Raw genomic sequence first — 16824 nt, 5'->3', positions numbered from 1 at the left:
AAGCCTGGTCTAATCTAAAAAGGAACTTGGGGGGTGAATACAGTTATACTGTTGCATCTACAGCTGCAAAAAGTTTTCATTGCAAAAAAGACTTTCATATAGTAATCCTTAGCTCAATATATATAAATTCCCTCTCAGCAGACATTAGACAACTATAAAAAGACTTCCTAAATGACAGAAATAGTAATGCAGATTAATTTTAGAAGAACAATGGAAAACCTCCCTCACCACTTACCGCTGATTGACAAAAGGAGTGGAGAACTCTGCGAGGAGACGGAAGTTTCCAAAATAAGCCAGCAGACCTTTGCTCTGGTTAGAAAACAAAACAGACATACAAAAATCAACAATGTAGATGTGAAATTGTCATTTGAATCTTTAAGTATACACAAAACAATACATCACCTCAACTTCTTTAATCAAACTGAGTTTTGCCAGCTGTGGCCACCTTTCTTGCATTGTCAAAGCAAGTTTTATCACAAAAGCTGCAATTGTCCTTCAGGTATCTCCAATCAGTAGCTTCTTACTTAAATGACCATGAAAAGCTAACTAGAGAGACTTGCACAAGTAGTCATAGATCACTAATTATCATAATGGCATTACTGTCTGAAAGAATTATAAATATTTTTGATTTTTCAACGTTTAAACGAGCCCAAACAGAAACACCATATGCTGAAGAAAAATGTCCCCACCTTGTTTCAGGATCCTATTTTACCAAAGCAAAGATGAATTCTCAGCTCTTATCTGACAGCAGGAAGGGCACATGAAGCCCTTTCTTCCCTCCTGCAGGGGGCAGGGGTGGCCCTTGCCAGCAGCTCTGCCAGGCGCCTGCTGTGCCCAGCTCCTCCATGGGGCACATCCACACCACACCTCCTCCAGCTGAGCTCTTTCCTCCAGGTGACACAGCACGGCCTTTGATCTGTCTTATCAATAGGTTGTGCTGGAAACAGTACCCACTTACACAATTGCTGGGAAAGCAGCAGCTTGCAGATGTAGAGATTTAAAAAGGGTTTTTTAATTTCAGTAGGTTTCCTGAACAACCTATGGAGTGTGTGTCATGATTCCTCTTTCCCCCACCAAGCAAGCAAATGCCCACTACTTCAAGCTTTTCATGTCAGCTTGCACTACACCAAACAGAAAGTCTGTGTGTTTAATTAAATTCTTTCCTATCCTCAAAAGGCAATTTGGAAATAGCATACTTAAGTAACTTTCTCGGAAGAGAACAGACTGAGAGCAACACACTGACATCCACAGGCACAGCTATATCCACATAGCAACAAATGCTTTTAAAGAAGCTCCATTATTATGCTTTCTGTTTCCTCCAGAAACAACTAATGAATTTTCTGCATGGGGAATTAGCTTTGGTAGTGGTATTTTCATTTATCTAAGCTTCAGCTCTAATTAACTTTCATCCATGATAATATTAGTACATTTAATTATCTTCAACCAGAAACAGAGTATTTATTTGTCAGTGTACTTCAGCTCCTTTAAACCATTACATGGGAAATCTGACAGTAATCTGGCATCTCAACACTTTTAATATTAAAAGCCTGGGATTCACAGTGGGCAGGGAAATCATCATAAAGGCTGGAAAAGACCTTCAAGATCAAGTCTAATCATTAACTGTGCTCTGTATTCTCATCACTAAACCATATCTCCAAGTGCCACATCCACACACCTGTCAAACTTCCAGGGATGGTGATTCCACCACTTCCCTGAACACTTGCCTGACCACTCTTTCAGTGCAGAAATTTTTCCTACTATCCAAACTAAACCTCCCCTGGCACAGCTTGTGGACATTTCCCCTCATCCTGTCACTTGTTACCTGGGAGACAGAAGCAGAACATAACCACTTGAAACCATTTCCTTCTAACTTTCCAACTAAATATTCAAGTTTGTGGTTTTATTTAAAGTCCTGTTCTATAATAATATGAAAAGCCTTTCTGTCAAAGTCTCTTCACAGCAAAAGCTGAGAAAGGTTTTTAAGTTTGAAGTTACACATTTCTGTTGGAGTGTAACATTGAAAAGGCATGCATTTACCACAAATAACTGATTAAAATATTTTAAAATAACAATTCCAAGTATGCCTTTCATGAACCAGTGAAAATTTTTTTCAGCTTTAAGCGAGGTCTATAAAAGCTGTTTCTTTAATCTCATCTGCTTATGTAACAAGAAAATACAGCACTTACCAGTACAAAATAGTAAGCATACAGAGCTGCCAAGTGATGTATTACAAAAAATTTATCACCAATTGCCTTCCAGTAGAAAATAATAAGCAACAGATCTACAAGAGAAGAGAAATGACTATAAAGAACTATTTATTATACAATCATTGACTTCAGAGTAATTTCTCTAAGTTTTAGAAATATACCAAGATATGGCATCAGTAGAAACCCTCTGAATTAATGATCTCTGAAGATAATATCTTCATCCTAAAGCCTTTACTTCAGTCAAAGCATTAGGAAACTGTATTCTCCCAACAATTTCCATAAATTATTACTTTCCACATCAGTGGAAATACAGATTAAATAACTTTAGCTGAAGTATTTTGAAAGGAAAAGGTGGATCCTGAATCTCATAGTGACTTCACACTTATGACTCCAAAAATCTGGAACAAATTACATTTAGAAAAAAAAAAAGGCAGGTCTCTAGGGGGCATAGCAAACATACAAATACGTGCAACAAATGCAGGGCTCTATCATGGAGAACCTCTGAATCAAAAAAAGTATATTAGCAAATTTGGAACCATTTACCAAAAATATTTTGCAAGAGGTATTTGGAATAAGAAGCATATTTGCTTTATTAAATCCCAATGTTGTAATTACTGCAAAAGTGATATAGCAGACCCAAGTTAGTTTTAAAAAGAAAGCTTTAACATAAAATGAACAAAAACCAACAACAACCATATCATCTTTCTTCTCCAAGATGGTCTGAGAATTCAGAAGATTTTGTTCTCTGTACTGGAGTGAGCAGCTTCTGCCCCTACTTTCTGCAAACAAGTACTTTGGACAGGAATATTATTGACCAAGGTTCCAAATCAAAGACTTTACCCCTGTGCCTTTCTTAAGTCCAGTGCGTGCCTTGATCTCTTTAATATTAGCTGTCCTCAGGCAGGGCTCTACATCATCTGACATAGCTGCTCACTTCCTATTAATAATTAAACATCCACTATATAGGGAAGTGAGACAGAATGAGCGGTCCGGTTGAGATGCCTGTTCAAAGGCATTCATTAATTCATAATGAAAGTTTAATGTATAATTATTCAAAAATAGATACTGATGAATTTAAACACGGCAGTTGAAGCTATGAAAAAACCCAGACACAAAGTAATGCCCAGTTTAACAGAGTATGCTGATCACCAGATTATCACTTCCATTGGGCTGAGAAATTTAGCAGGAGATAACCAAGGCTGTGGCCAAGTCTCTGACCAGAGACTTCATCCTAACATGAGCAGTTTTCACTGAAAATAGTCCAAGTTACAAGTTTTTGCTTTGATAAACCAGTATTATCCCCACACAACATAAAAGAAAGCTGGAAAGCATTTTGTAGCAAAATTCTCATGCCAATTTCAGTTAACAACAAAATTTAGAACATAAAACATATGTAGGAATAAATAATATACAAAGTAAATAATTAAAACTTTCCATGTTTTATACACGACTGAATTTTAGCTAAAAGTGAGACTAAAAAATGGTCAGGCAGGATCCTATGGCATCATTTGCCTCAGCTTGTACTGTGGGTTACTAAAATTCTTCTGCCAGCATTCAGAGGTCACAGGAAGAAACACAAGATGGAAGAGCTATGAGTTGTAGGCACCATGAAGAGAGTGAAGGGCACTGCTCTAACACCTTCTCAATTGGCCAAAGGACAAAACTGAGCTGGAGCTGGTGGTTGCACATCAAACCATCACAAAGCCACACAGTGGCATTTCCATCTTTCACATCTGCTAGCAAGATCCTGTGATTTCACCACAACCCACAAATCCATCAGCAATTTTAAAAGCCACAGTAGAAACTGCATTGCATGCATATATCACATTTTCACCACAGTGGCTCAGGATAAACACATAGATATAATGACTCAATATAAATAAACAGGTCATGCATGTTATACACACGTTGCATAATTACCAGAAATGAGGTAGCCTGTGGTAATAGCAATATTCAGCTTCACAATTGAAGGGTCACCCCTGTAAACATACCAAAAATACATAGTTACAGCCTAATTTGCAAAGAACATACACATCTCAAACAATGCCAGCAGAACACATTATTCTTGGCTCATTAGCGAGAGCTTATGCCATTTAGTTAAGAAGGGTCCTAATAAGAAAAGTGGATTCCTTTTCCACCCAGATACAGGACACCTACTAACTACCCTAATCAGGATCAACCCCTGCCTTCGCACAAAAACTGCCCCAAGAGCCTTGCTAGAGATTTGACTGAAACCCAGCAAGCACTGTGCTGGCTTCTCAGGAACCTGAGGATAAAAGAGAACAGCCCAGTTGCTGTCTCTTAGCCCTTTAACTGACAGTCTCCATTTTTGTTTTCTGCCAGTGCTAAAATTTTGGTAAGGATGACAAAAATATCTTGTTCAGCTGGTGCTTTTCATATTCATAATCAGATGGATGTTTATAGGGATAAACAGAGTAGGACACAGGAAAGGAATTATTTGCCAGTTCTCTGAAGCCAAAGAAGCTTTGAGCAGAAATGCTTTTCAGAGTAGTTTCCACACCTTCTATCCCTTCCCTTTTGGTGCCAAACATTCAGCAGGCAAAGCTCTTAGTAGCACACACACAGCTTCAGTTCCTCTAGAATGTTCAACAAACCCAAACTTGTGAATACAGCTCCAGAAAGGGAAGCATCCACATTTCAGCAAGCAATGTTTGTTCTTCCCTCCACTGTACTCTATGCATTCCTACTTTGAGTCAGATAAGCAAGTCTTTTTTCCTTGGCATAAGGATAGTAACTTAATTTTTAAATTAAGCTGTGCAACTAATCTAGCTATATTTTGTGCAAATATGAATTGAGTTTCAAGTGAGAAGTCAACAAATCCCTAAAATGTCGACTGCTCAAGACAAGCTGTGAAAGCAATCCTTGTTATAAACCATTCCAGACAAAAGGAATCTAACTGTACTTACAGCCAACCCCAATACAAAGTCCGCCTCAGCCAGAACACAGCAAAATGCTATTACTTAACTATTTTTTCTTAATCCTACTAGAATGGAGCAGTGCAGAGATTTCCTGTATTATTACAATCTGATCACTAAATTGTAAAGCTTTCTTAGTGTCTAAAACGAACTGTTCCCCTCAGTGAGAGGGTAGTTTACAGGAAAATAGGACTCGCAAAACAGGAATTCTGCTGTTAGATGAAGAAAAGTCATTACCAGGAGAGTCTGGAAGTCACTCCATCGCTTAAGATTGGCCATAGAAGTTCTTTTAAATACAGCTTGAAATGGGAACATTTTTCCATGACTTCAAAACTTGATTTCATGAGCTACATACGTTGTGGGCTGAGTGCTTCTTTAGGTTTAGACATATAGACAGATATATTCTCATAACTTTAGCAGAAACTCTTTACATAGAGCTCTCATGTGAGAGCTCCCAGCTGCAGCATCATAACCAAACTTCTAAGGGGTCCCAACACACTTCAGCACATCACCACCAAGACTAAGCCTGTGCTCAAGAGCCTTCATATTCTCCAGAGAATGTGCAAAGGACTGAGGATATAAAATTGGTTCCTGGACAATGGTAGACAGGACTTAACTGGATGGGACAGGGAATGGTTCACTTCACTTCTTTTTTTCCCAGAGATGGTCACTGTGCATCAAAATTTCCTTAGGCTTTCTAAACCAACATTTCAACAACATAAATGGCTGTACTGTCCATCTGTCACATCCCTTCAAGAAGAGATCATGTTAGAATTCCAAACTATTCTCAATAAATGGAGCACTTGGAATTTAGTCTAAAATCTTCCAGATTTCCTGACTATCTCCTTGAACAGAAGGTGGAATGGAATTAATAAGCCCTGATGTTTGCAGGCCAGTTTTGATGCAAGCAAGAGCCCAGAATGACAAACAGGGAGTGACTTGAATAAGCAAATGGGAAGAACTATCTCTTTGGTGATTGCTAAGGAGGTATGTGTGACAAATGAATGACACATGAACAGGCAGATAGAACAAACAAAAGTCCATGTGACTGACCTTCTTCAAACTTTTTGCAGATACAGAGTCATATAAAACGCTAATCAAACATCAAACCTGAAAAACTGTAATGACTGAACAGTCATAAGAAAGAGCCTGTACTACTATGAAGCTACAACTTAATCCACTTATTATTTACGTCTTCTCCCTCTCCTTATCTGATCTCTACCACCTCCACATGTTCTACCATGTGATTCTCACCACCACAAAAACAATTTCTGCATCATCTATGTTAGTCTCTAGTACATACAGAAAAAGAAGTTTTATGAGAAGTCCAAGACATCAAAAAATGTTACACACATTGTGAGCTGATGCTTCCCTGGAGCTTATCAATGCTCCAGTGTTTGTTACAATCTACTCCATCTGTTTTCATGTATTACCTGACAGCAATACCACACTCCCTCTCCATTGAGCCCAAACCCTGTGCAGGGTTCAATGGAGAGCTTTCACACAGATATACACTGTTCAGATCTGCTACAGCTTTTCAATTTTACTTCAAAATGATTGCTGTAAACAGCAGAATTTCAGTCATACTGACTGATAGTTACAGTTTATTCTTTAGTAATTTAATATGCTATTTCAAATCAATTGCTTGTATTTTATTATTCCACTTCACAGAGACACACTGAACTAAGCCATTAATACTGACACAATAGTTATCAAATTTTCAAATAGTACAGACAAAAATGAACACAACTGGATATTTTAATGGAAAACGAAACACTCATTCAGTACTTAATACACTGCAGGATTTTTTTTCCTTCTCAATTACATAATTTTATTGTGCAACCATAACATATATGTAACATGCCTTACCAGAGAGGGTCAGCATTAACAGCATCATCGTACAATAAAATATATAGGCAAAACCCTCCAACCACCAAGGCGTGGAATGTGGACACTGTCCTGGAAAAGAGATCACAGTCACAAGGAGGTACTGCCATTCACAACTTCCCATACTGTGCTTAAGCTAGAATGTTTCCAAAGGCATTCTCAACTGCATCCAGATACTTCTGTGGAAGACAATCATCTGTTCCCTATGCTACACCCAACCACTTAGGCAAGGAAAAAACAGTCAAAAAGAAGTAATCTATTCGATTGGGTGGGATTGCTGATATTAGATACAAAGTAGAATCTTAATAGTAATGGAGAACTAAATTTTCCTCCAATTATCCCGTATTTTAATGAATCTTTAAAGACAGTATGACATCTAGCTCTCTAAAAAATGTTTTCTGTATTGTCCCATTTGCTGGAAAATGTGTATGCAATTTCATACATGTAAGCCTGGGAGTCCTGAAACAGCAGGTTTCCCCTTTCAGGCACCAAATTAAAAGACCTACAGCAAGTGTAGTTTGGGTTTGGAAGGTGGCATTAAATGAAAAATCCTAAGCTTCAGATAGAATTTCTAGTGCATTTGAAGTAGATTCTGGTTTTCAAAGAGAAAACTCGTATAACAGGAGTTTGTAGCTGAGTGCCCAAGGTATAAAAGCTACAGGTTTATATCAATTAGCACCTTTGTATCAGACAAGGGAAATATAAAAGTCACAGTAATCAAACTTCCCTTGTCCCTACCTGCATTTTTTCCCCAAATACAACAGTCTCCAGTTTACAGGCTGTATGCACAGTGTAGATAAACTCTGCATGTTAACAAGCATGCACTTATGGAGAAAAATCTATTTACAGAAGCCCCAGTAGGGTTTCTGCCAGCACACAGGCCAGGGCCATTCCTGCCCTTTCAGTCCACATGTATTCTTGGAAGGTAGAACAATGCAATGGGCCTGGGTCCAAAGTGTGTAACCTTCCTGCTCTAGCCATGGGTTTAACACCACTATAAGCTGCACCCAATACTGGGTAGCTACTGTCTGCTTTCCAAGTATAACTAGGAAAAAAAATATCCATAGCGAATCACAGAGACTGTTTGAAAGATGAGAAGTTCAGTGCTGTGTGATTGGAAACACTTCACACCATATTCACAGCACCAACAATATACACACAAATGCACAGATGCTGTTAGTCATTATTCTTGTCTTTGTACATATTGAATACATGTATTTGGAAGTCATTAATATTTTAGATATCCTTAAGGCACTCTCAGGAGTCTAAGCTCTACCATGCAAGATTTGAAGAAAATATTTTACTTCCTGCAGAAGACTTTGCAAAGAAAGAGGTTATAATCCCTACTCCATTTACAGAAGTTATATTATTATCTACTGGCAGTAGAAGATTCTGTAACTTTTCATAAAAGAGACTGTATTTACAATTTGTTTCAAGTGTCACTGTGCTCTTTTCAGCAGCTTTTTCAATAGTATTCCAGAAAATGAATGGAGATTAGTATAATATGAGTAGTCAAAAACTGGATGAGAATAATTAATAATCATTACAGCTCAGGCTGCACTTCTGCCCTCTCTTAACAAAGAAAGAAAATTTAATTATCCGAATTTTAATGATAATTAATATTTTAATTAAAAGGTCTACTCTTGTAACACATGATTTAAAATGATAGGAACTTTTCTTTCTTTTTAAAAACAAAGCAGAGCATGCAATATCAAAGTTTAAGAAATACCTGGAATTTTTGAACTTGAGGAGAGGATAACGCTGAAAAAAGGAAAATTTGTCCTAAAATATAGCTCATTAGCCTACAGTTGCAATTTGTCTTTGAAGAGGCTGTTTATCTGAACCTTAGTGTTTAGAATACAAGCTATACACAAGCAGAGCACTTAATGGGGGTGAAATAAAAGAAAAAGCAGTAGATTTCCTCCTTAGCTCTGGACTTTGAAGGTTCTCCATACAAGATGGGGCAGAAGGGAAATAGTACAACAGCCCATTTTAATAAGGAATCTAGGTCAAGCTATCAAGCTCTGTGCATTTCCTTGAATTTTTTTTTCAAAGCTTGCATCCTTTAACTCCTTATTAAGCTGCAAACAAAAAAAGCTGCAATGCTAGGTTGCAGACTTGCTCCTTTATTACTGAATAGATTTTTTTTCCACAACTACTTAATAGCAGTAAAAGCAGAGGAGAGGTGACAGGAGTATATGCACAACAACTTGAAGAGTTATACTACATGTGTGACCAAATACAGTTTTTAACTCAATTTGAGTGTCCACATACTTTAGATGCCAGAAGCAATTACTTTATTGGTTCATAATTCTTGGAAGGTCAGAATGAACAAACTGACAGCATGGAAAATACAGTCAAGAGCTGCAGCTCAAATGCTTGATTACAAAGCCTTCCAAACTGTAACAATATATTTTCAATGCTACAGCTCATTTGAGACAGATGCCCTCTTCCAGACCCAGCTGAGCTGATAAAAATGCATAACCATCCTCTGTGCCAGTTTCCTTAGCACTGCCAGCAGAATCATTTGTGTGTGCACTCCCTACACCAGCTCAATACAGGACAGAATAACAACCATCTACTTTTAAACAATTTAAATTAAACCAACTGATTTTACTGGGGCCATAGTAACTGTCTCTACCTGCAGAATAAATACATACTCATCTGCATTCTCTGAACTTGCAAGGTACTCCTTGAGGCCTCTCTTCATTCTGCTGCAATACCGGAGTGACAGGGCAGTGTGACAAAACACTGTGTTTGGTTAGCAGAGCTGAAGTAACACAAGCACAGCTAGCCTTTCTTTCCCTTCTTGCCCTCCTCAGTTAGAACATCCACAAGATGCTGATGAGCCATGCTTTGTGCTTCATGCCTTCTAACTCCTGAACTGGATGAAGCCCAGGATCTCAACCCATCTGTGTGCTAACATCGACATCCTGCTATCAAGCCCAAAGAAAAACAATGTGCAAAGAGGTAAAAAAGGACATAGTCTGGGGTACAGTATCAAGTTGAGCAGTTAAACACCTTAATTCAAAGTAGCCCAGAGATTATGGAGCAGCTTATTTCCAGCACACTTGTGATGTGTAAAACAATTCATGTTATTATGCAAAGCACTACACCAGCATAGTGCTACCAGGCATGGGGTAAGCTCTCATAAAGCCTATTATGCAATTAAAGGCCATTTGATGTGGCTTATAGACAATAATTCAGCTTCACATGGAAACAGTTTAATTTACTTTCCCTGTCTGCTTCTATTGTTAATTGCAACAGAGAGATAAACCTAAGCTGCACTGATACTGAACTGGAATCCTGCACAGTTGTTATGGCAGATTGGTAATTATTCAAAGATGGAACCGAAATCAAGATAGTGCCTTTAAGAACACTGCAAGTGGACATTTGCCAAATGGAAGGGCAAGGCTATTTGAGTTGCTAATGCTGCCTAGAACAATGGAAACAACTTTAAAAGTATCCACCTGATACTAAACAGCACTGAGGAGGAATAGAAATGCAACTAATGCATTTTGAGTGCTGTGACAATCATACAGTACACATTTTTGAGCTTTAAATTTGGGAAACATCAGAAAAAATAATAGGCTATTCAAAGTTATACTGTACCAATTAATTTCAACTGGAGAACCTTGTGTACTATATACACCATTTCAGAGTAGTATGTTGCAAATAAAACCTCATTGATCATCACATTTTCAGTTACTATACTTCCTTTATAGCCATAAAAGACTCGTGGGTCAAACAAGTTTCTACAAGTCCTGTATCTGAGGAGACAAGTGCAATGCAGGTGCATCCATCCCACTGATGGAAGCGCAGAATCACAAAGGGAGTGAGGAATGTTTCAGGACTGACTTTCCACAACTCCTTCCTGCATGTGCACCCTGTGTCTGCTAGAGCTTCCCCCTCCTCCTCCTCCTGCAGTCTCCTTCCCCAACCACATACACATGAACCTCCCTTCAGTAATACACCAAAGCTTCATTAAATTCCTTGGAAAACCTTAACCTACATAAAACAGTTTGTAGTGTAGTAACACCAGGAGAACACAGAGCAAACTGCTTTGCTCCCAAAAGCATAACCACAGATACACTGGGATTTAGAATAAATTGCAATAGTTTTGATTTTCAGACAAGTATGGAAAGGAATTTTTTCTCTCTACTAGAAGCATCTCAGAGCATCCCTTGAGTTTATTACCTCTCACCAGTCACTGTTTTATTTTTGTAGTGACCTTCGCTTGGGCATCATTGTCTAACAAAGCATTCAATGTACAAGTGTTAGCAATGCTGTGTTTCCATGAAGGGGCCTCAACATTTTATACACATTATTTGTCCTGTGCCTAGAGTCAGCCCTCTGATCTTTACCAAATTTAACTAATAGGGTTTTCTTCAGTCTTACACATACACACACAGGTGGTTCAGGTGTCCAGGATTTTAGGTAGGTCATTAATTGTTGTTGAATACTCTACCTTGAATTCCATTCGATCTTCCTTTTTTGGCTGAGATTCTTAAAACCAGGTGTTATTCGTGTTGACACCCAAGAACTTAAAAAGTGGAACAGGAGCTGAAATACAGTAAAACTGGCAACAGCAATGCCAATAGTCAGGTTGCTGAAGGAAGCCATTGTTCTTCAGCCTGTGAAGAGAAACAGAAGGTAATTTCACTCTATTCTCCATTTAACTATTTTAAGCAAACACAGAAAGTGTTTTTGACAGCAAACTTATTAACAGAAATATTATTCACTAAAAACTTCTACCTGCTCAATGTTTCTACTTAAGCATTAACAGTATAAAATTATGCCCAAACTTTTAGATACACAAGTTGCAATTGGTTTGGGTTTTGTATTTTTTTTAACATTTGCATATTATATGTTTTTGTGGCCTAAAATTGTATGTATTTTATCTACACAGAAAGTGCAGTGAGGACCACCGACCACGGCAACCACCACCTCTGTTGCCTCCACTCCCATCCCAAGAACCTCCAAAGTTAAAACTTGTTTCACTATTGCCAGATTGACTGCTGCCAACAAGATTTTAAAACACAACAATGGAATCAGGTAAGCACAGCAAAGAGGTTTTTGGGTCAGCCCAGAGAAGCAGTAGCCTTGCTGCAGCTCTGTTTGTACACTTCCAGAGACAGTAGTTGTCAATTCACACTGTGCTCAGTCAGAGCTGCTCCCTGTGACAGTCAGGCTGTCACATTCCAGCTTCCTTCACAAAACTCTAACCTTGGCACATTTTCACACTCAGAGGAAAGTCTCCTATTATCAGAGCTACTTGGCTTCTCAGTGTCTGGATCTTCAGCTGTTTCATGAGGTCTAAATACCAAAACAATTCCAAACATAAGTGTTGGTCTCTAAATGCTTCTGTCATTTTCCCCGAGTTGCCAGTATTTGCAACACAGAAAGGTATTTTCCCAGAAGCCACAAACTTCTGTCATGCATCTTCAGTTTGACAGCGAAGTGGTTTACACTCCAAGGCTGGCCAAAGTTACAAATGCAAAAAATGTCAATTTATATTAAGTTGAACTGGAAAGGGGAAAAAAGCCAAATGGCTTCATTTCAAAAATTTAAATAATTATTTAAATACCTATTAAAAACTTGCTATCACTTATTTTAGTTTTACTTAAGAAAATATCTAAAAATAAAATGAAGACTCTTAGGACAGCATAATTGGATGTTACTACAGCAACTTAATGGTCAGCAAAAGTGTTACAATTATATAATACATTTATGTCCACCTTGATTTCACAGAATGAGTGAACATGCCTTAGATTTTTTAAATTGTATCTGCATTGCAGATGGTAAGAAACTTGAACTTCAAGAGGAAAAAATAGAGGAAAAAGTCCATCATAATAACAAAATAACTTCTTTAAAAATTAAGTTCAATATTCTTACTTTGAGGTGTAAATAGTGAGTATATTGAAACATGTAGATTAGAAAAAATATACTTTCATCTTCAAAGATTTAGAAGTAGAAGGTTCAAAGGTCTCAAACTTTCCCCCTCTATCTCTTTCTTTTCTGTTTATTCTCCCAGAACTGAAGACAATAAAACTTCCTCTGACTAGTACCCACAGAGCTACGTGTATAAAAACAGAATGCAGAACAAATAAGAACAGATTTGCTGAGTGAAACCTGCCTCTATCATGTGGATTTCAAATGCTTACTTCAGACCAGCTTTAATTATGTGCTAGGGACAGCACAATTCTTGGAACATATTTGATGTGCTCTTAAGGTCTGTCTTCCTGCCCAGCTGAACCCAAAAGGAATCCAGCTTGCATGCTCTGGGAGAGCTATGCAACACAAATCACAGGGAGTGATCAGATGATTGAGTTCCTAAATGCATTTTTAATCCAAATTAAAATCTTTGATGCAATGTACTGAAGAGTGTGTACATAAACTAATTTGATTCCAATTGTTTTCTGATGACTTGTTCTAGTGCAGCAGCATGTAAGTCCTGCATAATGTTTACCAAAACTTCCAAGTGCAATTACAATCCTGAATATTCAGTATTCTCTATTCTCCACACACTTCTCCAATTGCCTCCACTGACCAAGAAGACACAAAACACAAACCAAACTTTATCTCCTTTTCACATAGTGTAAAATACCAGAGACAATGGGTGTTAAGCTCAATTTTCTAAAACCTTACCATTTGAAGGAATAAAAAGATTTAGTATCTATCAGTTTAAACCCACTGAGAAGCACTGTATAGTGTCCAGTTCCAGATTCTAACTCCAAGGAATAAAACTTTGTTATTACATTATCTCATCTATAGCAACCGAGTCCTCTCTTGGACCGCATAAGGAAAAAAAATCAATTGGGTTAATTAATGAAGAAAGCCAAAATCCAAGTTAAGTACAATTCTCTTCAGAAAAATAGCAAAACCACTGAGCATTAACCACACCTACTTCATCCTTTTGACTAAAATACTGCAATTCTCATGATACTACATTTTATTCATCTGCAGTGACGACTAGTATCTCTGCATTTTAAAGACACCAACAATCTCTTGGACAAGAGAAAACTATGATTTGTTTTGTTTCCCTAGTACCAGAAGATTATACTAGGTAAGCAATGTTTTAGCTTTTGACAGGTGTTCATTTTAGTACAGATTATGGAATTAAATAAACTTTGCAAGCATCCCTTGAAAGAAATGCATTAGAAGACTAATGTTTCTCCTAATGAGCCTGTGGAGGGAACCCATTTTTAAAAAAGGTACTAGCATGGAAAGTGCATGACCTGACTCTCAGCAAATGCAGAACCATGATGCCCAATGATGGAGAAAGGTATGATGGTTTTAGAGAAGAGAGGCAGACAAAAAAATTAATCACTAAGCCTCTGTGGTTGGTCTCACAGATGCTCAAGTTTTGCAAGCCTGATTTCACATATGCTTATCAAGATGCTGTTTAAGTATAGTAACTACCAAGTCCAGAATAATTTTATGTTTTACCTCAGCAATTAATAGTATTGTTTTTTAATTCAATTCAAGGACCAGGTGTAAAAACAGCGTTTCACTTGTGTTCAGCTATAAACATTATCTCATATCTATAGGTTGTTATTTTCTCATATCTCTAGGTTGTTTTCAACTGCATCCTGTTTAACATGAAAACTGACTGGTTTTTACCATATTTTCTTTTCATTTACAAGAAAAATTATTTATTTTGCTGAACCTAAACAGCTTGTTGCATTGTGCTTATGGACTTAAAACAAGCACAATTAGCTTCTGATCACAATTTTCCTTGACAGTGGCCAAAGTTAGTAAGCCAGGCAGCTTCAACTACACTGTGGGGTTTTTTTCCAAGTATCATCTTGTAGCTGTACAGCAAAGACTGATCAAGATATAGAACTCTGTGGATTATGTATGAGCAGACACTTTATCACCCAAACTGCATAGTCATTGATTACTGTTCTGTCAGCTGATACGGGATTTGAGCTAATGGGAGGCTCGGTGGGGAGGAGGTTTAGTGTAACTACTTTGTAATGCAGGAAAAACAGTACAATATACAGGTTGGTTCTTCACCATTGGCATTTGCCTTGCTTACCCAAAAAACTGTCTGAACCATTTGGTTAGACAGTAACTACACATGATCAGAACTTCACTCTTGTAGCTTTCCAATGGAGTCTTTAGGTAAATAAACATTACCAAACACTTGAAAACAACTTTTTTCAGCAAGGTATTGCTTACATGCCTAGTGTGATTTCAAATTACTCTGTTGACTCAATAACTTTGAAAAGGCTAATAACAGAGGTTTTGTCATCATACTCTGCGAGAGCTAAAAATATATTGGTTTTCATTTGCTATTAACACGCAGTGGCTTTCCTGCAATTCTGTATCCACACAAAATTTAGAAGAAAAACAATATCCATTCATCCCCAATATGATAACACTATGAACTACTGATAGAAACAAGTTGGCACTTAACGAAAGAGGATAAAGGAGCATGAAAGTTATCAAGTGTTGTACCATCAAAAGCATTTAGCATCTACCTTCTCCTCATCTTACTGTTTCCAAATCAATTTTTCACATCATAAAAATAAGACATATAACAGTACAGCCACAAGACATAGTAAGAAGATGCAGTGCAAGGTTTAAGGCCCACAGTCCTTACTTTCTTTGAGGCTGGATTTCAAGATGAGTTGGATCAATTTCCAAACAAGATTACACCGTAAAGCTGCTACTGATACCAGGACATCGCATGAAGTGCTGTGCTCTCCTGATCCGCTTAAAACTGAAAGCCAAATCCAATAGCTGTAAAACTTGGCAGACCAATCTGCAGAGAGCAACACTGGACTACTGACTGTTTCCACATTTTATAATAAGCCCAGTAACAAAACATCTGCAGTGCTGGAGCTTCGCTGGGCTCTTAGCTCTAACTGGTTGCTCCTATTCGTTTGGTATCTTACTTAGCTCAGTAAGCAGCGTTAAGCAGAAACACAATAAAATTCAAGCTACTCACACTTAAGCCGTTCCCTTTTCTACTTAAGGCTATTTACACTTAAACTCCACTCAGCTCTCTGCTCTTAGAACACCAAAGCACCCGGCAGATAAAGCACGCTTCTTATATTGCCAGGGTACTGAGGGTGAGGCGGCCGCAGCGATACCATTCACCGAATCTCCCCAAGCCCCGCAGGCAGCCTGGAGTCGCAGAGCCCCGAGAGGGAACCCGCCCCGACTCGGTGGGCGCGGAGGGCCCAGGCTGACCGCGAGGGACGCTGCCCCCGAGCCGGGCATTACCTCGGCGTCCCGGGCACCGCGGCGCCCGCCGCTCGCTCCGGCCCCGAGCGGCGCCCGGCGGGCAGCTAGGAGCGGACACGAGCGCGGCCAGGAGCGGGCAGGAGCGCGGGCAGAGCGGGCAGGAGCGCGGGCAGAGCGGCTCAAGCGGCGCGCACCGTCCGCGCTCGCTCCGGCCGGCCAGGCGCTGCCGCGGCGGAGGAGGCGGCCCCGCGCACCCTGCGCTGTCAGCGCGCCCCGCGCTCGGGGAGGGAAGGGGCCGCTCCGCTCCGCTCCGCACAGCCCCGCGGGGCGGGGGAACGGGGCCGCACCGCCCCCGCCCCGCCAGCCCCGGCCTCTCCGCGCCCCACCGCCTTCCCTCCCCGCCCGCCGCACCTGGGAGCGGGGCTACGGGGGCCGCGGCGCCGCCTCCTCCTCCTCCATGCCTTCCCCGCGGCGTCGGGGACGGGACAGCCCTTCCCGGGCGCAGGATGCTCCGGCGGGGATCGGGTTACGGCAGCCGGAGCCTTAAAGGGGCCGAGCCGCCGCCGCCACCTGCCGCCGCGCTCCGCTCGCCGCCTCCG

General features: G+C 39.6%; 2 protein-coding genes across 4 annotated transcripts in view; both read right to left on the bottom strand.

Moving 5' to 3' along the window:
- LOC116999918 (holocytochrome c-type synthase) overlaps window positions 1–258 on the bottom strand; it is a 19832-nt gene extending 19574 nt beyond the window's left edge. The window contains exon 1 of the mRNA XM_033067043.2: window positions 236–258. The gene's annotated coding sequence lies outside the window, so the exon portion shown is untranslated. The remainder of the gene's footprint in view (window positions 1–235) is intronic.
- The window catches only part of TLCD4 (TLC domain containing 4), a 21486-nt gene extending 4662 nt beyond the window's left edge, over window positions 1–16824 (bottom strand). The window contains exons 1-6 of one of the 3 annotated variants that reach the window (XM_033067045.1): window positions 16637–16824; window positions 11499–11664; window positions 7013–7102; window positions 4128–4186; window positions 2187–2281; window positions 236–309 (exon numbers count right to left, since the gene is read on the bottom strand). In XM_033067045.1, coding sequence (XP_032922936.1) covers window positions 236–309; window positions 2187–2281; window positions 4128–4186; window positions 7013–7102; window positions 11499–11653 — 473 coding nt within the window. In that variant the 5' untranslated portion in view covers window positions 11654–11664; window positions 16637–16824. Of the gene's footprint in view, window positions 1–235; window positions 310–2186; window positions 2282–4127; window positions 4187–7012; window positions 7103–11498; window positions 11665–15638; window positions 15772–16264; window positions 16352–16636 lie in introns of those variants that run through there. The other 2 variants (XM_033067048.1, XM_033067046.2) reach the window with 2 other exon arrangements.

The sequence above is a fragment of the Catharus ustulatus genome, chromosome 9, assembly GCF_009819885.2.
Source record: "Catharus ustulatus isolate bCatUst1 chromosome 9, bCatUst1.pri.v2, whole genome shotgun sequence".
NCBI classification, from domain to species: Eukaryota; Metazoa; Chordata; class Aves; order Passeriformes; family Turdidae; genus Catharus; species Catharus ustulatus.
The sequence above is the reverse complement of the archived record's forward strand: the minus strand, read 5'-3'. Positions and strand labels throughout refer to the sequence as shown.